At 42.9% G+C, this 23,496-nt stretch overlaps 1 protein-coding gene across 2 annotated transcripts in view; it reads left to right on the forward strand.

Moving 5' to 3' along the window:
• MAML1 (mastermind like transcriptional coactivator 1) overlaps positions 1 to 23,496 on the forward strand; it is a 65,345-nt gene that overhangs the window by 30,515 nt on the left and 11,334 nt on the right. Inside the window, exon 2 of one of the 2 annotated variants that reach the window (XM_075602042.1) lies at positions 21,995 to 23,425. In XM_075602042.1, the coding sequence (XP_075458157.1) occupies positions 21,995 to 23,425 (1,431 nt within the window). Of the gene's footprint in view, positions 1 to 21,991; positions 23,426 to 23,496 lie in introns of both variants that reach the window. The other variant, XM_075602040.1, reaches the window with a different exon arrangement.

The raw sequence follows: 23,496 nt of genomic DNA on the forward strand, positions 1-23,496 counted from the left end.
ACTCGCATCAACCAGAAGTGGAGCTAAAGGAAATAAAACCCCACCCACATTGTCATTTTCCATATTTAACAACTAATGTTAAAGATGTAGCTATTCTTTATAGGTGTCATCGGTTCATTTTTGTTTGTAGAAGATAATTTCATGGTTTGCACAGGGCCAATAATGTATTTCAAAAGCAATTGGCTAGTTTTCCTTTCTCCGGAACCCAGTATTTATCCCCTTCAATGCTCGCAGCACACTGTGCATTTTGCAGGGGCGTGTGCCAGCAGCACAGGGGTTTAAAGTTGCAATCGCACCTTGGACCAAAGTGAACTAATGCCAGTGACATGTAAAGCAGGGGTTCCCAACACAGTCCTCAACCTCCCCCCTCCCCCCCCCCCCAAACAGGTCAGGTTTCCAGGATATCCCTGTATCAGCACAGTTGGCTCAGATGAAGATTGAGCCACCTGTGCTGAAGCTGGGATTTACTGAAAACCTGACCTGTCGGGGGGGGGGGGGGTTTAGAGCAGCACTGCGCAAACTTTTTTAGCTGTGGTTCACTTCCTGGGAGCCGCAGCATTGCCCCCTCCCCCCCCCCCCCCCGAAGGCACGGCTTCAAATGACGTTGCGGGTCACGTGACGCGTGTTGCCATGGCGACGCACCGCCGAAGACCCGGCTGCCAGTAGGTAAGTGAGGTTACAGAGGCCTCCCCCGGCATTAAATGCCTGGGGGAAGAGCGTGGGACCTCTGTAACAGCCCGCGCCCCTCAGTTTGATCACAGCTGGTCTAGAGGACTGGAGTTGAGAACCCCTGGTATATGGGGTTACATCTGGGTGATGCCCTTTAACACATATCTTGCTCCTATATGTATTTAGATTGTACGCTCTTTAGGACAGGGACTCCTTTCCTAATGTCTACTTTTATGTATGAAGTGCTTATTACCGTTGTCACATGTTACTGCTGCACAGTGCTATATAAATAAAAACCTTTTCATGTAAACAGGGTGAGCTGAAACTTGGGAGGAGTTTCCTTTCCCCTGGCTACTCCCTTTGTTTGATTTCACAATGTTCAGCAAGTGCTTGCACTCCCAGCCCCCCTCCCCCTTTATTGGTTCTCTGATAAGGGCAGGATGGACCATGGGTAAATACAACACTTGATTGTGATTGCCATACACTTTCCCATTCAGGGGCCAATAAAAACAAAACAAAAAAAACTTAATTCCCCCACCCCCCTCTTTAAAAAAAATAAAAATAAAAAAAAAAGACACATGCTTGCTGTTAGCAAGGTTAGATTTGTTTGTGGAAGGCAATTACTGGAAAAATGTTTTTATATATAATAGACACACGCGCACACAGTTGTTTAATGGCCGGCTATGTGGGATTGCACTGTTTTGTTTTGTTTTTTGTTTTTTGTTTTGTTTTGTTTTTGTTTGTTTTTTCCCCTTTTAAACTCGCTTCTCATTTAGTGTCATGCAAACAATGGTGGTAGTATGTGAGACCACAGACTCCTATTAACACGCCATCACTTGATCTGTTGTTGCTGCTTTTGAGCATGTGTGAATAAACCAGTTATATTTTTATTCGTGTTTTTTTTTGTCCCTTTGTCTTACCCACCATAACTTCTATAATATGTGGTTGAAACATATCCCAGCTTCACATTGCAAAGCCAGTATAACCAACCTGACACTGAGACCCAAAATGTCGAAAAAACAACGGTCTGTGAGTAGTGTTACTGGCTATGCACTTTAACCCAGGCTGTGCTGAAAAGCTATGTAATATGGCAGGCATTAGCTTATAGGGAGAGGGAGTGGCTCAGTGAGTAAAGACACTGACTCTGGCACTGAGTTTGAAGCGGGGTAACCTGGCTCAATTCCCGGTGTTGGCTCCTTGTGACCTTGGACAAGTCACTTTATCTCCCTGTGCCTCAGGCACCAAAAACATAGATTGTAAGCTCCACAGGACATGGACTGTCTGCAAAATGTCCCTGTAAAGCGCTGTGTAAAACTAGCAGCACTATACAAGAACAAACAATGATAATATTGTTATAGGGATCTGTGTTAAAATGGATATGAAGCAAAAGGTGACACTGTACTAATTTGCATGTCAATCCTTGGCTGCAGTAGAGGCACTGTATGCTAGGATATAATGTTAAAAAGCAGGGTTGCAAAGCTGTCTGACACATGTGAAGATGCTCACCAGCGATATTTGTCGTTGCAATAAACTTTATCTGCCAGAGGCCATCCAGAATTGTCATGGGATGTTTGGAGTACATCCTAAAAGGGCAATCTGGGATAGATGAATGTTTTGCACTTCTGTAAATTACACCTGTGCAGTGACTCCTAAAAAGATATATATTTTTTGATATAGCACTTAAGAGATATTGGGTTATATTCTTATATTCTTTCTCCCTGCGACTGATGTAGATTCTAAACCACAGATCTGTAAATTGAGACCCCTCTAGTTCAATGACTGTGCCGGCTTTTCTCTTGGTAATAAGCTGAGTTTCAAGCAGAAGCAACCCAAGCATTACATGGCAAGTTAATGGGAGGCTGCAGGAATGTATTGTCTCATGTTTGCGTGGGTGGGGGAGAAGCAGATTTTACTCGGCAGAACAATTTGTTTGAAGAGTGAGCCATCCTGCTGGGTTATGAGCCTGCCTGATTCCTTTGAAGACCTACAAGGGGTTAATCGGCAGTTCCATCCGCCCCTTCCGCCATTCTGGAAAAGCACATGCTGTAAAATGAAGCGATCCTAGATGGGACCATAAAGCTTCCTTTACTTAGAGCAACACTGTCTTTGGAAGCTGCTGACCCAATGTCACCTAATCGCATTCAAACTCATTGAAACCAACACCGTGTGTTTGGAGGTCTGTTGTTGTGGGTGAGAGTGGAGCCAAAAGGTGGTTACCATGTTCAGACTTGTCTGATCTCTGTGCTAGGAGTCTGAGCTGTTATATTTCTTTGTGGTAGGGAGGTCTCCCAGTATAGGATTGCTGCGGTCAGACGCACCAGGTCCAGTAGATGTTTAGCTCTGCCACACTGGCAGTTTCTGGTATCATAGGGCTGTTGAAAGTAATCTGTCTATGAGCCAATCAGAAACTCTAATCTGAGATATGACGCTGCCCAGTGGCCATCTTGAAAAGGGCAAACTGAAATTATACAGTTGCTCCAGAACAAGGGGAATTCCTGCTGTAGTACAACCAGAGTACCACAATGGGAAACTCATTGGTTTGGATCAATATAAAAGAGAATATGGGGGGGGGGAGGAAGAGATGGGCTGGGTTGGCTATTTTAAAGATGCAGTTCTGAAGTGGAGAGATTGCAGCAAAATCCTCCTAGGGAACACCCATAAGTTTTTTTTTTTTTTTTTTTTTTTTTTTTTTTTTTTTTTTTGTTTTTGTTTTTTTGTTTTTTTTTAATTCACTGTTTCCCCGTTGAAGCCTTTTACAGGCGCTTTCATTAGTCCACAACTGATTATTTCATTATTATTTTTTTATTTTTTTGTAGCACTAACAAAAAAACAAAAAAAACACACAAAACCATTATAACTGGCACTCACGTTCTCTTCAGTATTCATAAATAACCACTGTTCTTCTGGTGTGCAGGTCCTGTGCCCTCACTGTTGTGGTACAATTTACAGAATACAATCTCCAGGATGGACAGTCACTTATATAAAATAAAGTCTATCCCTGTACGGTTCTGTATCCTCGGTTACGGATGTTATACCAGCTATGTGATTCTCCTGTATTAAATCTTTGTGTACATGGGAGTCAGTGTTCTTCTAGTGGTCCGCAAGTATCTCTGTTAGTATAGTGGTATAATACCCACATGACGAAGCTGACTTTTGGACCTATGGCTTTAGCTGTTGTATTATTTCCCCTCATATGAGAATGTGTCTCTCTCCACGATAGCCTTTTGATATATATTTTTTGTTAAATGCATACAAGTGGTGCTGCTCGGACTGACTGAGTGCGCGTACGGGGATGGGCTGTTGCTCTCCCATTTTTTTTAAATTTGTAACCATCATGAGTAGCCCTGGTTTGAATCCAAGAGCATTGAACGGTTAAATAATAGTTGTATTTTTCAATATGAAAAAATGGGCACCTGTTACCTTTCTATTTCTGTGTATATAAGATTTGTATTTCTGTTAGGGTAATACTGAGGTGGTGGATAGAGAATTTATGAAACCTATGATTGTATGTAACGTGGAAATCCTAGTTTCTTTTAGAATAGGATAGTTGTAGATCAGCTGTGAAGAAGTAATGTGCAGGCACACAATGGTACGTTCCACCGTACAGGAACTCATGAAGTATGTTATGGTGAAGGCTCCGGCAGAACCGGAAATACATCATTAACTCTGCAGTGCAGCTTGGACTGCGCTAGGGAAAGAGAACCATGCGGATAGGGCTGAAGGAGTGGCTCGGTGAGTAAAGACCCTGACCCTTACACTGACTTGGATAACGACACAGTTTGAAGCAGGGGAGTCTGGTTCAAATCCCTGTCGAATCTTTGTGACCTTCGGCAAGTCACTATCTTCCTATGCTTCAGGCACCAAAAACATAGATTGTAAGCTCTGCGGGACAGGGAGTGTAAAAATCCTATGTACAATGCTGCTTAACACTCACTATATTGTAATTGTGAAGCACTGAGTCCCATTGGGAGAAAAGCACTATATCAAATAAGTTTATATGGGGTATACAAACAATGAGGCATGCCACTTGGAGTAAGCTTGAGGAATAGGCCTTGAAACGTTGCTTTAGCTGTCTGCATATGCAAGTACGTGACGCACAGTTTTCCTTCTGTGACGAAGTCATACTGTTCATTAAACTGGATTTTTTTGAGAAACATCCATGATTTATGTGCATGTTTTTTTTTTTTTTTTTAACTTTTGTAGGAGTGACGGTCCATCCTGGACATTGTTTTGCTGCACTCCATTTAGCAATATTTTGAATTGTGATCACTGTTCATCTGTGCAGTGCCTTTGTATCAACATGTGAACGTCACGAGGACGATAATGCAGAGGTCCCTTTATAATCGCTTAACATCAGGACTTTGTTTTGCTGGTCTGATTTTGGCCATGCTTGCCAAGTACCACAATAAGCTAGTAATGATACCAACGTTTTATTTATATAGCCCTCTTCTCCCAATGGGACCCCTAGCCCTTCACAAATTTGAAGCGAACAGTTACCAAAAAGAAATTGGAAGACACTATTGGAGGTAACTTATTTAACCTCTTGCGGCCTGCAGACCAATGCATTAAGGCCCATCTACCAGTGAAAGGGTTATTGCCGTGGTTAAAATGGAACGGCAGAAGGGGGCATGGATGAGGTACTTCAGTTACAGACCTAGAATACCACTACTTCTTGACCTACGGTTCCATTTTGTTTTTCAATAAAGATTCATCCTTTATATTTCACTGCATAAATATTTGTAGCTCTAAATTGTGGTCAATAATCATTTTCGTGTACACGAAAAGGTTTTGGCCCCTGCTCAGCCAAAAATACGTACTGAAAGGGTGCAAACAGGAAATATGTATAAGGATATGGAGGGGAAAGATCGCTATATAATGCACTTGGCCTCCACTGAGTAAAAATAATAAATGTTTAATAATAATAATGATATAGAAAAAACAATCTTTAAAATCTAATTGGCGCATGAATAACAGCTCAGTGGGGAATTTTATGGGTTAAATTCCCTTTTTAGCTCATGTTGTATCAATGGTAATGATACATACACATTCTCTCAATCATCACTTTCATCACCACTTTGTATCGGCATTATAATAGATCATTTCTTTAGTGTGATAGATACCTTGTAAATTGGAGTACTCCACTATATATGAAAAACAGTTACCCCACTAGTGATTCAAAGTAGACAACACCGAAACGTGCATATTTTACAGAAGTGTAAGGACACTGCTGCCGACTTAGTTATTCAAATAGTAGATATACTCTTAGGCTAAGGCCCCGCTGCCTCAGACCGCTATATGCGGTCTGTAGGGAGCGGGAGCTGGGGAAGGGGGACGTGGTTTGAGCAGAGGGCTCTCCGTGCTGTACCCCCTTCCCCCCCCTCGTTGGTTTGTTTGTCCCGTCCCCCCCCCCCACACACACACACACACACACACACACACACACACACACACACACACACTTCCCTCGCCCCCTACCTTTTGGAGTTGGGGGAAGCTGCCTTTAACTCCAGACCCGGCGCTGATTGGCTCACCAGCTAACCACGTGACTCGTCACTGCACGGGATCGCAATTCTTTTGCATCCCCTGGCGACTGACGCGTCACAGCGCGTAGTGAGACGTGCAGCGAGGGGGGACTGGGACCGGCTCGGGAGGATAACCCTGCTAGTGAGTAACGCGCACGCGGCTGCGCGCGCCGCCGAACGCAACGGGACCAAAGCCTTACTATGTTGCTAAATCGCAAACTCTGCATGCAGGGAATAACAAAGTGTAACCAAAGTATCAAAATTCTTATAATAAAGTTGCACATATCTTGGCAAGATAGGTGGTAAAGCAGAGAGATAATAGTAATTCTTAAAGTGAAAAATGACAAAAGTGCGTCTCTGAATCGCTATATTCTCTACAGACTAGACTGATTTATCTCTAGTGGTTGCCTCAGTGGGCCCACATCTTTGTTAACTTGCTAGTCTGTATGGTAATATAGTATAAGGAGGCTATTCAATGAGCTATTACTGTCTGACTGCAACCTATGTTTTAGTTGCGCCATTAACGTGATGACCGTGACATCATCACTATCGGAAGGTGCATTTCGTACAGTCACAAATGAAACGCGCGTCGGGTATTGATGACGACCCGGTCATCACGTTAATGGCGCGTATAACATAGGATGCAGTCAGTCACAATAGGTCATTGAATAGCCTTGGCCAGGGTAAATGCACGCTCGCTTGCTCTCGAGCGCCGTGATGTCACGCACTGGAGCAATTCCTGGCCATTTGAAAAAGTGTTGCAACTTAGCAACATAGTAAGAGTAATATATATATATATATCAAACTAGGTTTGCTGCTGTGTCCTTACACTTTTCCTTACACTTCTGTAAATATGCACGTTTCGGTGGGGTTACTGTTTTCCATATATAGTGGAGTACTCCAATTTACAAGGTATCTCAATAATAATCTCTATCACACTAAAGAAATGATCTATTATACTGCCGATTCAATATGTGATTGGAAGAATGTGTATGTATCATTACCATTGATACAACATGAGCTAAAAGGAGAATTTAGCCCATGATATTCCCCACTGAGCTGTTCAAGCGCCAATTAGGTTCGAAAGATTGTTATTTTCTTTATCTATTATTATTATTAAACATTTATTATTTTTAATCGTGGAGGCTGAGTGCACTATATAGGGATCTTTCTGTCACCAATTTTGTAGCAATTTTTGTAAACCAATGTTAACGTATGTGTATATATGCACACCCACATACATATTTAAAGCCATTTGTTACTGACGGTTAAAACTGAGTGATATGGAATGATGCACGTTAAAAAAACAATTGTAGATTTAGAAGTATATTAAAGTAATCTTTCAGTTAATTTGGAAGCATAGTAAGCTGAAAAGAAAATGTATATACACAAAAGTAACGTTTTTGTTTTTAATTCTTGCATCCAAGGCAGACACTCTGCATGAAGGGGTTTCTAAATGGGATGTTTTTTTTGTTGACTCGGTCGTATTAACTTCTTCACGGCCAGTGAGGCCTGTAGGGCATTGTTCTGAGTTGCCCTTACTTCTGTCAATTAATGGACTGAGTTGTACCTATTGGACTGAGGGTGTCATGTCAGCTAAGGGTGCCTCAAATTTGCCGGAATGATGTCCCATGGGAAAAAAGTGTGATGTGATTTTAATGCTTCATAAAGATTTACATGCGCAATGATACAATTTTTTTTTCTTAAATCGAAATTATGGCGCTTGCACATGGATTCTAATGTAATTGCAAATCTAACATGTGGAATTAACTTCATTTTTTAAACCGTTTTAAAATAAGCGTTATAGCTCATGCTTGGGGTTCCTTGGCAGTCTGTATATAAAAGGGTTCCTTGAAGAAAAAAGACATTGGGAAAACACTTGTAACGAGATGCTGCCTGGGGGGAGGGGGAGGCGGCCATTGCAGATGTTCACTCCCCCTTCCTTCCCCCCCAGAGCATGAATTTCTGCTTTGACCTCTTACCACTAGCTTGACCAGCTGGTTTGTGCCTGGCGTGTCTAGCCCCCCCCCCCCAGCAGCCGAGGGGTTAATTTGGGCCTCTGTTGCTAAAGCAACAGCCGTGCATTCTTCAGAGCCCTGCAGACAAAAGAGGGTATTAAGGCTTAGTGTCATTCATGTTGGAACAAATCGCATGTAGCTGCGGCTGTGCCGGCTGTGTTTTCCTGACTGTTTCCACTGATACCGAAACAAAACATTGTACATCTAGGTATTTGAGTCCAAGTGTAGAGGAAAAACGGGCGAGAAAATGCATGCATTTTGTGCTTGACAATAGTTAATTTGTGGGTGTCTCTGTATACATGTGTATATACACCACCATCTTGGTGTACAGACAAGTTGAAAGATTGAGAGAACCAGAGATTGAAAAACAAAAACTGCATTGGGTAAAACCCTAAAAGTTCAATATTATTTAACACCTTGTCCTGTGATACAAATGTTAACGTTGAGTGCTGGCTAAGTGGAACTTTTTTTTATTCATGGCCTTTTTTTATTTTTTTGTATGTATATGTGGCGAAAGTTTGACAATTATGGAAATTCATAGTGTTTCCATGTTAACCGTCTTCAGTGAAAACCAATCTTTCCTTAAATATCCAGTAGGGTTTATATTAACAAATTCCATGTCTCTTTAATCAAAATGATGTATGAATTAGACAAACAATGAGTAAGAGTCAGGAAGCAAGTGAAACCCTGGTTTTATCAGCTAAATTAAATTGGATAAATAGAATCAGGTGTCTAAAAAATTAATAAAGTTCTGTCAAGGTGAACCCCGCTTCAGCTGAATAATAAGTGTGGATGGGTAAGGTGCTAATGGGTAACGTAGTAGGTAAACGGCAAAAGAAGCAAGAACCCACTGATAGCACTCAATACCCACAATAAAGTAATATGATAATATTAAAAATAATCTTTAATGCCAAACTGATTAAAATAATGGGTGTTAAAATACAAACAAATGACACATATATATTAACCCTAGGATAAGTGTATGTGACACTCCGGGTCAACCTAATAGAGGAACAATTTGAGGTGAATTAGATCAAACGTTCCAAGAGAACTGATATGCAGTATTCCCTAATAGTGGTGGTTAGGTATAGGCAAAGGGTGGGGAGGTCTAAAAAATTAAGTAGATCTTCAAGGGTGAATTTTGGAGGCTCCACCATATATAAAGATAAGAAACTTTGAGTTTGGCCTTCACCATACAGGTGTCTGGAAACACGACATGCTACGATCAAAATAAATCTCCGAGGACCTCAGAAAAGCAATTATTGACGGCCATCAGTCTAAAAGGGCTATAAAACAATTTGTAAGAATTTGGGGCCCCACCAATCCACTGTCAGTCTACTAATGGAGGAAGTTCAAGACCACAGTTACTCTCCCCGGGAGCGGTCGTCCTACCAAAATGTCTCCAAGAACTAACCGACAAATCATCCAAGAATTCTCATACAACCCCAGAGTGAAATCCAAGAATCTGCAGGCCATTCTCCCCATGACTAATGTGAGTCTTCCTGACTCAACTATCAGAAAAGACTTAAGAATGGTGTTCATGGAAGAAAGCAAAGAGGAAACCACTAAAAAGAACATTGCTGCTCGTCTGACGTTCGCCAAAGAGCATATTGATGCTTTACAAGACTTCTGGAACAATGTTCTCTGGACAGACTAGTCAAAGGTAGAACTTTTTAGCCTCAATGAGAAACCTTATGTTTGGTGAAAATCAAACACTGTGTTCGATCAGGAGAACCTCATCCCAATCTTTAAGCATGGTGGTGGGAGTATGATGGTTTAGGGGTGCTCTGCTGCCTCAGGACCTGGACGGCTTGCCATCATTGACACAACCATGAATTCTGCATTGTACCATAAGATTCTAGAGTGGAATGTCAGGCCACACATCCGTGAGCTTGAGCTGAAGCTGAACTGAAAATGGGTCATTCAGCAAGACAATAATCATAATCATACAACCAGATCTGCAAAAGAATAGCTGCAGAAGAATAAATTCCATGTTTTAGAATGGCCTAGTCAAAGTCCGGACCTAAACCCCATAGAAATGTTGTGACCGGAACTGAAGCAAGCTGTCCATGCAAGGAAGCCCTCAAATGTCACTGAGTTGAAGCCGTTCGATCTAGCCCATTCCTCCTTACATATGTGAGACTGACCTGCAGTTACAGGGAACGCTTAGTTGATGTCATTGTTGCTCAAGAGGGTGCCACAAGATACTGAATCTAAAGGTGTACACACCCCCTAGACACACTCCTCCCCCACCCATATTCTCTTCCACATACACTATCAGCATACCTGATTCTGAAAATAACACTGAATAGAATGTAGGCAGCCATCTTTACCATGACCCACTAAGCATTCAAACTCGGGATAACATGACAACGGTCATCATTTTAAAAAAAATAAAAAAAATGTTTTGGTTCCCCCTACACATTTTGGGTAAAGGTATTGAACATCTGATGCATGGACGAACCATGATATACATGCAAGTGCCACTGCGGTAATACTATGTATTAGGTTGCCAAGCACCTAGCAAAACCTGAACCTATATTGATAAGTATTGTGGTATCTAGTGTCTCCCTAACTAGAAATTGGGACTGAAATATTTATGTATTGGTATGTTAAAGTGGGACTCCTTCTTTTTGTTCTTTAAAGGGGCAGATTCTTATTTAGTCTGCTTTTTATGAGGAAAGGTATAATAAAATTGGGAGCCTCTCTGGTCTTCTCATACTTTTTTTTTTTTTTTTTAAATCCTCAAGGCAACTTCCTAGAAATGATTAGGCCTCCAGTAAAAAGCAATGCGAAGCATAACGAAACACGCTCTTTCAACCGTTTCAAAATGCCTTTTGTTTGGGTAATATTACTGACTATAGGCATTAATTACAACTGATAACACCATTGCCCATGTCTATTGGCCTCTAACTTGACCCTGACTCCTGTTTGAGTGCAGTATCCCAAGCCACTTAGAGCCAGAGAGAGCTATGGGAAGCTCGGCAATGTATTGCCTCCCTTCTGCCATTACATTGGTTAAACACAATATTCCTGCTCATTCTTTTTATTGCTTTGCACAGATCTTAGTAAGCAGACTTGATCTGTATTTGTATCTTATAAGGCAGGGGTGCACAATCCTTTTTCCCTGCGCCCCCCTGCCGTCTGTTCCCCTCTCTGCGCACCCCCCTCCCTCTTACCTCCGCTTGGGCGTCACCAATGTCACATGACCTCGGCGCCGCGTTGCCATGGCGACACGTGTCCAGAAGCCGTCTGACCAAGGTAAGTGCAGTTTACAAAGGCCTTCGCTGCTTCTCCGGCACTTAATTTGAGTGCCTTAGGGAAGCGTGCGGGGCCTCTGTAAACCCCCCGCCCCCCCCCCCCAGTTTGCGCACCGCTGTTAAAAGGCATATACAATGTATGCATTTGTCTTCAGATACCGCAAGCTTGCTACAACTTGTATGTTCTGGTGGGTGATGTGTAGTTGGCAATACAAGTGAGCTTTGCGTGACCAGATGAGTCTTGTAGCACGAAGTGGCAAGAGAGCAGGCAAGAAAAGAAACCCTGTGCAAACTAAGGCGGATCAGTAGTCTATGCAAAACTATCAAAGCCATCATGACTGATTTTGTATGAGATGTTTGGGGTGGAGCAGACTGAAGAGCTAGAAACAGGTCCTGCTCATGCTATGCTGTCTTGTGTGTGCTTTAGTAATCCATTTAACACAACTTGAGCAGGAAAACACGCAATCTATTCTTTGTAATCTTGAGTTTAATGCTGTAAAATAGGCCCCCACCACTGTAATGGGAATGAAAGTGTAGCGCTGTGGTAAGAACATTGCTTTTGTGTGTGTCTCTTTTTTTTTTTTTTGGGAGGGTGAAACTGGTTCAGATCTCTGTCCCAGTTCTTGTGACCTTGGTAAAGTTCGATATAGAAATGTGATATAGAAATGTGATGGGTGCTCCAACAGTCCTGGAATCTTTATGTACGTTCATCAATCATATAGAAACAGTGAAGGTTCAGATGATGGAGTGGGTAAACTACTGGGTGAGTGACTATAGCCACTGAGAATATAAATCTCCTGAAGGCAACAGAAAAAATGTGTAACACACTTCGCTGTACCTCATTGGAAATAAGTATGATAAAGTTCAGCACTCGCCCCAGTTAGTAGTGATAAGGATCCATGTAACAATATATCTTTGAAGATCTTACCCACTGAAAGCCTGAGGGCGTGTCCAGCCGCTGGTTGAGTTCCAAACGATCCAAAAAATGCAAAGAAATGCACAAAGCAGCGCACTGCCCAGGGACACAGGTGTATCAAAAATAAAATATAAGTTTGTCAGACATACAACAAGGTGTGTGAAACGCGTTGGAGGGTTGTACCCCCTTGTTTGCCATGTCTGACAGACAATAAACTTATATTTTATTTTTGATACACCTGTGTCCCTGGGCAGTGCGCTGCTTTGTGCATTTCTTTGCATTTTTTGGGCCTTGGTAAAGTTACCTGTGCCGTAGGCGCCAAATTAAGATTGGGCAGGGACTCGTGTTGGCAAAATTCTGTGTGCTGCTCTGCGTACGCTGTCAGCGCTATATAAGGGAAACCATGTCTCTTATGAATTGGAAAAGCCAAACCTGCAGGGCGATAAAAAAATAAAAGACAAATCATAACTTTGCTAAAAGGCTAGAAAACAAAATATTGCTTCCTCTTGTGGGATACCTATTGATTCAATGCATACTGGTGTTGAGGACACATTTCCTGTGCCTTTCTAAAGATTCTTTTCCTTTTTCCCTACAAACTAATCCCTGATCTCTTCTTTTCACTTACTGGTGGAACAGGTTCTTCTGGTTCGGAGACTTGCTTGGGTTCGCCGTCTGCTCTTGGTGATTTGAACCTGGACTTTTTTTTTGTCAAGTGAAGATATTATTCTTATAAAAACAAAGGAAAGGTGGGATGATTTTTTTCCCTTTAATTGGACATTTTGCACGTACATTTAATTAATCCTGGGCACATCTTCTAGTCACTTTCTATATTTGTGGAAGAGTCATGTATTTTTTTATTTTATTTTTAACTATAACATTTTTAAAGGAAATATGGCCACAAAGACACGGTTTCATAAATCACTGAAGCTTGGGAATTGAAGCTTTGTCGTGCATTAGGTACAAGCCACTAATTAGCCTCTTCTGGAAAACAATGTTTTCTGTCTTGTGCTTGGTACAGTTATGTCCATGTTTGCAAATGGTTAATAAGGGCTAGGAAGGTGTTGCATGTTTTTCAATGCTCTCATTATAATGCACCCTCCATATTTGCTGGTCATGGATGCATTGCGTTGCATCCAGGTGCATTTTATGTAAGGAGTAGGAAGTGCATTGTAATACTTGACATCATTATACAGTGCTTCACATGTTTAAGGGCAGAGAATGTTTGCTTATCTTCCGATCTTCAAGCCCTCCAGCAGGAGAATCTTTGGCTGTTACATCCTCCTGTGTCCCTTCCTGTTGATCTGATGTCCGGTACAGCAGCTTGGCGTTGAACATTTTTCCCTTGTGGTTAAGGCCTTCGCCGCCAGAATGGCATGCAAGTCTTCCTGCAGCCATGGGGTTAACGTTGCAGTTCCACTTAGAGCAGTGGACGTCAACTCCAGTCCTCAACCCCCCCCCCCCCCCCACCAACAGGTCAGGCTTTAAGGATATCCCTGCTTCAGCACAGGTGGCTGGGTCATTGGCTGAGCCACTGATTGAGCCACCTGTGACTGGAGTTGAGTGCCCCTGACTGACGTAGAGCACTTGTCAACTTACAGATGTATATTACACGAGGGCATAACTTGGTGCTGAACTTTTATACGAGCCGGGTAAACTTGAGAAAAGGATTGTAACAAAATGGCTATGGAAACCAGACATGAAATGCACACCAAGGAAGGGAATCGCTGCCCTGAAGAGCTTACAATCGAAATGTATAGGAACCTCTGCAATCTGAACACCTTTTACTTGTCTGGCTTCATGTGACATAGGGTATTAGGTGACCCCACTCACCCTAATTAGGTAACTAGTTGTAGGCTAACTGAATACCAGTTGTAGGCTTGTTGCCGTCTAACTTTCCGGTTTAAATGAAGCGTTTTTGTGCACTGTTTTTAAATTCTGACAGTTGGAGCAGCTTGCCATGCGTGTAATTAGCAACTAACCTACTGCAAAAGTGTCCAAGTGTCGCTGGGAGTTGTGTGTGTGTGTGTCTCACTGGTAAACACTGTGTGTAAATGAATTCCCCTTTGTTGTTTTAGTGGCTGTGTGTGTGTCTCCTACATTAGTTCAGAGGGGGGGCGCAAACTTTTTTCCCTGCGCCCCCCTGCCGACAGTCTCCTCACTCCCACGCCCTCCCTCACCCCCACTTACCCCCCGCTCCGGCGTCATGACGTCACGAAGCCGCAGGAGCCAAGGTGAGTAAAGGCTTACAAAGGCTCTGCAGCTCCCCCGACAATTTAAGTGTCTTCAGAAAGCGCGCGGGGCGTCTGTAAACCCCCACACCCTCCCCCCCCCCCCGCCCCGCAGGTGGTCTCGTGCCCCCCTGGTGGTCGCACCCCCCAGTTTGCGCACCGCTGCATTAGATCATAACCCTTCTTTTTACTTTAGTAGCAATGGGGTTAACTAAACTTGCAGTATGTATTGAGTGCACTGAAAATAAAGCAAAGAGAGAATTGTATTGGGAAGTGTGTGTGTGAGAGCAAATTCTCCCCCTCTCCCATAATGTTGACATCTTGCCTCAAGTGCTGTCTGTGTTTAAAAATCATGATTTAATAACTCTAGCTTCTGAGGTTACCATGGTGGTAACCTGCAGGATCTGGGGAGACCTCCATTTTTACCTCCCAGACACTAACTATTTGAACCGCACATACCTTGTGTGTGCAAGGACAAGAAGAAATTCCTTGAAATAGGAAATTAGATGATTGCAGAGTCTGCGTTTTGAGCCTTTGTCCGAATTTCCCTTGGTTCTTTGTTTAAAGTAGTAATTCTAAGTTTGTTTGCCTATCACCTAATAGTGGAAGGTATAATTGTATAAGATATTCCTTAGGCGTGACCCACAAAAATAGTAAAATGTTTACCTACCAGTCTATGAAAAATGTATTTAAGTGGAACGGAATAACTTTAAGGATGCGAGATACTTTTGAGGAGGAGTTTCCCTCTTCCTTACGCCCCCCCCCCCCAATTATATGGGACTGTCCTCTTTTAAACCATGAACCATAAAGCCTGTGCTAATTTGCATTTGTTTACTTTAACCCTTTCTGTGCCCCATTGGTGTAGCTGCCACATCATAGGGTTTGGACGTCCATGGGGCCCGATGATGTAGTATAGGGGAGCGCAAACTTCTGCTGCTGTGCCCCCCCTGTCTTGGATGCCCCGGTGCACGCACCACCACCCTCTGTATTGGAGATGCGTCAAATGACGCTGTGGGGTCATGTGACCCGCGGCATTTGATGCCGCATGGCCATGGCGACGCATCACAGAGCGTCTGAATCGCGGTAAATTTAGAGTTGCAGAGGCCTCACGTGAAACCCCGGCATTTAATTTAAATGGCTTTGGGAAGAGCATGGCCTCTGCAATCACCGTGCCCCCCTCCCCCACCATAAAAATCTTACCCCCCCCCCCCCCCCAGTTTGCGCACCCCTGATGTAGTAGCTACGTCATAAGCAATTTGCTCGTTGTCTTGGGAAGATTGCGATGTCTGAGGAACGCAGAGGAGAACAACTTGTGTTCCATCTTTGGTGCTGCAAAGGGTTAAGAGATCTCTTTAATCTCCCTTCAACAATGTTTTTTATTTTTTAAATCTGATGCTTAGTTCAGGAGAGATCCGCATTTGAAATAAGTACGCAAAGTTAAATGGTTCTGACCCCCAGAGCCCAGCGCAGTCTTAAGGTTACCATAGTAATATCAGTAGATAAAGATTTTCAATAATTAAAAAACTTTTTTTTTTTTTAAAGCAGGACATGCAATGCTTTTTGCATCTATCCCCTCCCCCCAACAAGCATGAGTTGAATGCCTATATACTTCTGGGGGGATTGCTGCTTTAACAGCAGGGAAGAAAGCTAGCAGACTTGTTTATGGTGCAGTTTTGCTCTGTAATTGGAGAACTTTGGCCTGTAACAAAGTAGCTGGATTGTCTTATGCAAGATACTAGTTTCCACATGCCTGAGGGACTCTCTCTACCATATAGGCATTCCCACCCCCGCCCCACTCCCAGGTCGGCAGCCTGGGAATCTGTATCTGTAGGAGAGTTCAGTCAGGGAATATTGTACGTTAAAACGCAGGGCTGAAGGTAGCCTTCCTTATAACACCCTGTGAAGAGAGCTCAAACAAACCACTGGCTTAACAGTATTCAGTGTTTTCGTTAGAAATCATTAAATACACATTTTGTCACGTTACAAGATTAGCATGAATTAATGTGTGCATACAATGCAGCCATTTTTGTCCTACACTTTATTTTTTAATAACCATGACAAGTAAAGAATGTGGCATCTACACCTTAATCCAATTTGGCACCTCTGCGTAAGTCTTGACAGATTTTCTATTCAGATGCAGTACTGTTTTTTTATTAATGTAGGAATCCCCTCTTTTGTTGTATACTGTATGATACAAGCCAGTTAGGTTCATTAACTATGACTACTTCTGTCTTCCACTGGGGGAAACCTCACCCAAGAGATATCCACGCAGGGGTGTAGCTATAGCCCAAACTCTTGGGGGGGGGGGGTGAGGGGGGTGAGCTACTCTCTCACCCCACCCCTGTCGGCGACCCATCTCTCTTCAGACAGGCGGGGGGAGATGGTATGGGACAGCGGCCCCGGCGTTAAACAGAAGATAAGCCGGCAGAAAAAATTGCATTTGTTACGCAGGCAGAGCAGGACAGCAGCAGTGTAGGAGCGCGCTCTAGCAGCTGACACCGGAAGTAAGGCCACGGTCCCAGTGCCTTCTACAGGCGTGCGCTGTGCATATAAGCACCGCCCCCCCAATCAGTCAGGTCCCAGTAATTACCTCGTCACGGAAGGTTCATCTGCGCTCTACTGCAAGTTTTTGCAAATACAAAAAAAATTGTATTTGCATCTTGTGACACAGGCGTGGCCGCGCCCCCCCCCCCCCCCCCCCGGCGGTTCAGCCAATGAGGGTGAACCAGCCGTGTGAGGTTATTGCCTCGCCCTCTCCCGTCGCAATCTCTGCCTCTCACTGGGACCGCGGCCTAAGAGACTTCTGGGTCAGACCACTAGAGCGCGCTCTTCCCCTGCTATCATGCTCTGCCTGTGTAACAACTGCTGACTCCGCTGCCGGATTACCTTCTGTTTAATGCCAGGGGCCGTCTGCACATACAATCTTCCCCGCCTGTCTCCATTACCATCCACAGGTAAGCATGGGAGAGAGGTGAAGATGATGGTGGAGGAGGAGGAGGAGGATGGGGAGAGGGGAAAAAAATGCAGTCCGTATAATTAATAGTAATGGTCGCTATATTGGATAAGCGTTGAAAGCCGCCATCTTAAATAATTGTCATATTTTTTCAAACACGTAACCCCTTGCATCCAGGTGTAATTTTGTTTAATATTGAGAAACTCATAAGACTAGCTATCTACATATATGCCTGCTGAGCACTTTACTTATTCAATCATTTCCCACAAAGCATCTGAGATGATCCACCTGCGGTTTTTACACTCCCACAGATTTAAAGGGCTGGTCTTCTGAAATGAGATTCGAGGCCCACCTTGAAGGGGCAGTCCCATCAGACAATTAACAGTGTTGTATATATTGGGTCAAGTCTAGGTGATTACATTTATTATTCTCTTATCTAAACAGATTATTTAAACTTTATTTTGTACAAGTAGAGTGCCACTGCTACCTGCCCCTTCCTTTTATTTCTCTTGACATTCTCAGTCAAACTGCTTAGGGTGCCATGCAGTTTGTCATTAATAACTGAGCATATAGTTTGAGGAAGTCCAGTACATGTTTTAATTGTTTGGAGCAGGATGGCTATCTCCAGTCCTCAAGGCCCACCCAACAAGTCAGGTTTTAACAATATCTCTGCTTCAGTACAAGTGGCTGTCACTGACTGAGCCACCTGTGCTGAAGCAGTGATATCCTTTAAACCCGACCTGTTGTGGCCCTCGAGGACTGGAGTTGGCCACTCTGGTTTAGAATATATGTACTACTTTATAATTCTATAATATATTGTTGAATTTGCTTCACTATTTGGCGTTGTGCGCTGTTTTCTTTTATTTCCCTTCTCTTAGTGTGTGTGGGGTGCTGAGCCACCCCTGCGTTTACAGCTGCAGACGCCATTATCCCCAACACGGTTATGTGGCACTTATTATTTAATGTTTAACTATCTCACTGTGGGAGTTGTGGTTTAATTTTTTATACATTTTTTATCACTAAATTGATGGTATAGTCACTGCACTGTATATATTTATACATTTAAACTTTATAGGTAGTTAGGTAGTAGCGCACAGTTTTGTTTTTTATGTACTACTTTTGCCTGCCAAGTGGAACGGCTTTAACCTAAAAGCATGTGATGGCTGCTCTGTCCTAGTTCAGTCGTGTTTTGTATTTGTTTTCTGTTTAATGCAATATGTGTCATGGAACCCAGTGCACACTCGAAACAAAATAGCGATGAATTATGTGGACAAATTGGTTATGCCTTGATGTTGGCTGCAGGCTTATAACGCTTTGGCCAAAGGGTTTAACTACCCTTACTCATGAGCAGATTAGCACTGAAGTTTTGTACTATATGTTGTGTCACTTTGTATGTTGTGCTGGGCCTTTCTGTTTAAAAAAAAAAAAAAAAAATTATGTGAACAGGACTGTTAAGGAAACATAGATATGGTTTAATAAAGTGAAATTGGAATGCCCAAGTGGGACTGCACATTTATATGAGAAGGTCACCATAACCACATTGGAATTTATTTGGCTGACTCATTGAGTGGAACTTCTGTTCTCTCTGGCTGCCGTTGGGTTGTACTGCGGGCTAAGGAAGCGTTTTATAGTGTTAGTGGCAAAGTTTGTGTACACTGCCCTCTGGTGCATAATTGTGAATATAAATGTATTTCCTGTTTCGTTTACTTAACGCACCTTTTAGGCCAGTTTATTTTAATTAACATTAACGGGCTAGCAAGTGGTCAATGACTTGGTAATGTTTGACTGAAAAGCCCAACTGTGAGAGCACAGTAACTAACCCCACTGAATATGCAATACATACTACAAACTTGAAGGACTAGTTATGGGATCCTATCACAGTCGGACTGTTGCAACATCATTTTTATAATGAAATGGCTTTTCAAATTAGTGTCCATTAAGGTGCTTGAAAAATGAAATTTATTTCTTCAGTTTAGTGTGGATTTGGGATTAAAAAAAGGGTAAATATGGTTGTTGAGATGTAGAAGTAAATGTAGTTGTATATTGTAGTAAATGGTGTCGCAGATAGTCATGGTTGTCTATTGGCCAACGGAGCAAAGGTTAACCCCAGCAGCCATTTTGTGCCCACCTAAATACTCTTCAGTGCTATGATGGCACAATAGATTAGTCCTGGCTACCCCCCTGGTTTTGCTGCTTAAGGCTGCGGTCCCAGTCACTGCTACAGCGCACACCTCGGCGTGCGCTGTGCGTGTAAGCACCGCCCCTCAATGGGGCTGGGCCCAGTACTCACCTTCCCGCTGAAGGTGCAGCCGCGCTGTACACGCCCCCTTCCGTCGCAATCTCCCTCGTCGCAGATCGCGGGTAGCGCTGTACACGTGCCGCCCCCCCCCCGCCGGGCACGCGTGTCACAGTGATCACTGGGACCGCAGCCTTAAGTGGCTATTCACAAATGGAATAAGAATGTGCTGGGCGCTGCATTGAATTAATGGTGCACCTTGCATTCATTTCAGAGGTTTTTTTTATTTTTTGCGGCATTTCATAAATTCTCATTGTGAGCATTGCTGCATTACATTTTCATAATCTTATTAAAGGTTCATATGCAAAACCAAATGATCAGAGATGGTCAAAAAAGAGGGTACTATATACTGCTTACTTGACCTCATCCACAGAGCTACTTTAAGATCCGTGGTGTCTGTGAATCCACAAGATTTACTCCTATGGTACATATCAATCGGCATTCTCGTTGTGAGATATTTTAATCGTTTTTTAGCAGTTTATATACACCTTGATGAGTTTACTTAATAAAACTAACAAAGTTAATAGTTCCAGCACGCTCTGACTATAGGAAAAGTAGCAACAAGTGGGAAATGCCAAATCAAATGAATATTTAATAAATGCACAAGTTATATACAAGGAGCAAAGTGACACCATCACAATAGAACAAAACACTAAAAAATAGAGAGAAAAAAACTGGGAAAAAGTGGAAGTGAAGAAAAAAAGGGGTGGAAGGGTGTACACAATGGGGGATAAACAGGGGGGCAATGTTTCGGGGGACAAGCCCCTTCCTCAGGCCCGTTCCCCCTTGTCCCCAGTACCCCTAAAACAGTGAACAAAATAAGCCCTAATTAGCTAAGCAACACAAGATAATCTAACAAGCAAAAAGTGCTAAGGTACACTGTAATAGCAGCAAAGCAGGAGAATGTAAGGCGAGTACACAATAATGCAAAATCAAACCACAGGGTACAGAGCAGCAATAGTAGTCTCTAGTTCTCTCCTCTCCTGCTGTAAATGGGGCTGCAGAACTAGATACTACTATTGCTGCTCTGTACCCTGTGGTTTGATTTTGCATTATTGTGTACTCGCCTTACATTCTCCTGCTTTGCTGCTATTACAGTGTACCTTAGCACTTTTTGCTTGTTAGATTATCTTGTGTTGTTGCTTAGCTCATTAGGGCTTATTTTGTTCACTGTTTTAGGGGTACTGGGGTAAGGGAAGTACCTCTTGTCCCTTTGGGGGAAGGGGCTGGTCCCCGAAACGTTGCCCCCTGTTTATCCCCCATTGTGTACACACCCCCCCCCTTTTTTTCCTTCACTTCCACATTTTCCCAGTTTTTTTTCTATTTTTTAGTGTTTTGTTCTATTGTGATGGTGTCACTTTGCTCTTTGTATGTAACTTGTGCATTTATTAAATATTCATTTGATTTGGCATTTCCCACTTGTTGCTACTTTTCCTATAGTCAGAGCGTGCTGGAACTATTAGCTTTGTTGGTTATTATGTAGAAGGATCTTGGGTCCTTCTTGTGTTCCTTTGCACCCTGCATTTAGCTGTACTATATTTTTCTATCTGACCGTGAGTTCTGTCAATCATTTCTGTTCTTGCTTAATAAAACTATTTTATTTTTTACCCTTCTTAGGAACTTATCCTGTACACTCAGTATTTGTTTAAATATACCAATACTCATTACCTATTATCATTGGCAGAGTGCAATTATCCGGGGTTTCTTTTTTGATCATCTCTGATCATTTGGTTTTGCTATTGTCTATTCCCAACGCACCCCACTACATGTACTATATGAATAATAAGGCTAAGCATTTGATCTAATTCCTTTTCTAAAGGTTCATATGTCATGATTTTTCGACCTTGCTTTTAATAAAAAATAGTCCTATTAATTGGGAATCTGTGTTGTACGACTATGGTATAATGACAGTGTTTTTTGTAATAGAAGAGAGGGCTTCTATATTGGAAAATATTGGGCTCCTAAGGATTTTAAATGATATTTCTGTATCCACTCAGAACCAAAAGGAAACTACTTTGCATCTATATTGTGACTTATGAACAGGTTGTAAGAATCGGTGGTTGTAAGAATGAGGAATGGTGACTCATTGGGGATTATGTTTAATTGAATGCTTTTTCTTTTTCTTTCAGCAGCTCCATGAGACGGTTAAAAGAAAGCTGGACAGTGCTGCTTCTCCACAAAATGGTGATCAACAGAATGGCTATGGAGACATGTTTTCCGTGTCCAAGAAACTCCGACACGATGATGGACTTACAGGAGTGATCGGGTCTTCAAACGGGATGCCTCCTGTTTCTCCTTTGCATCAGCTGGACAACAAACCTCCCAATGGAGATGCTTTACAGTTGAATGGGAACCACTCGATTGGACTTGATGGAGTCAAAAAGTGTCTTCCAGATGCTGGTCTGCAGCTGAATGGTAATGGAGATGCTGATGACTTTTCTCTTTGTTTAAGCAAAGAGATGAAGCAGGAGCCAGTGGATGATCTACCTTGTATGCTCTCTGGCGTAGGTTCTATGTCTCAGAACAACCTGATGCCTGACCTAAACCTAAATGAACAGGAATGGAAGGAACTCATAGAAGAACTTAACAAATCTGTACCTGATGAAGACATGAAGGACCTTTTCAACGAGGACTTTGAAGACAAAAAAGACATAGATGCTCCAAACTCAGCAACACACACTCCTCTGCCGCAAGACATTCATATAAAGACTGAGTTTTCTCCAGCATCATTTGAACACGAGTCACTTGGGTCGCCGCAGGTGAGGTCTACATCGTCAGGGCCTTTTATTGGAGCTCCTTCAGTGCCTACTAGCAGTGCATCACCTGTGGTAGGTGGTTCTCAGACTGTGTTTCAGCCATCTGGTCAACCTGTGACTGATGCTTCCAACCAGACCATGATGCAGTCCTCAAACCAGCCACAAAATGTTCAGAGGCCTCTACCCAATGTATTAATGGCTGGACAGGGTACTGCAACTGCCAAAGAGATGTCCTCAGCACATCAACTTCAGCAGATAGCAGCTAAACAGAAGCGGGATCAGTTGCTACAGAACCAGCAACAAGCTCAACAGGTCCACCAGTCAAATCAGATGACGAGCTGGCCACCATCTAGGTCTTCACAGAGCCCACTGGGGGTTGCATATAGCATGGAGAAGCCAACCAGCCCTTCTGTTTACCAACAAGACTTCAACAACCAGAAAATCATGATGCCTAACATGACAAACAAGAGTTCTCCACGTGGTGGAGGAGCCTATTTGCAGCCAAACCATGTCGGCATGATCAGCCACCAGCCATCAAACAATTTAAACGCTGCTGCTGCTGCTGCTGCTGCTGCAGGTGCAAATGCCATGCTGGACTATGGCAACACCAAACCCCTCTCCCATTATGAAGCTGATTGTGGTCCAGGGGTGGCAGCCCAGAACCAGAACAAGACAGCCATGTTGGCATATCTTCAGCAACGTCAGCAACAACATTTGCCTCATATGACCGAAGAGCAGCAGAGCCAGATGTTCCCGCTAAAGCGAAAGCCTGGAATTCCTTACAGGCCTTTAGTGCCACATGGCCAGGTAAGTGAAATTTGGATGTGTGCGCTCTAGTTTCGTTCTTTAAGACCTACAAACTGCATTGCTCATACACT

The sequence above is a fragment of the Ascaphus truei genome, chromosome 5, assembly GCF_040206685.1.
Source record: "Ascaphus truei isolate aAscTru1 chromosome 5, aAscTru1.hap1, whole genome shotgun sequence".
Lineage (NCBI taxonomy): Eukaryota > Metazoa > Chordata > Amphibia > Anura > Ascaphidae > Ascaphus > Ascaphus truei.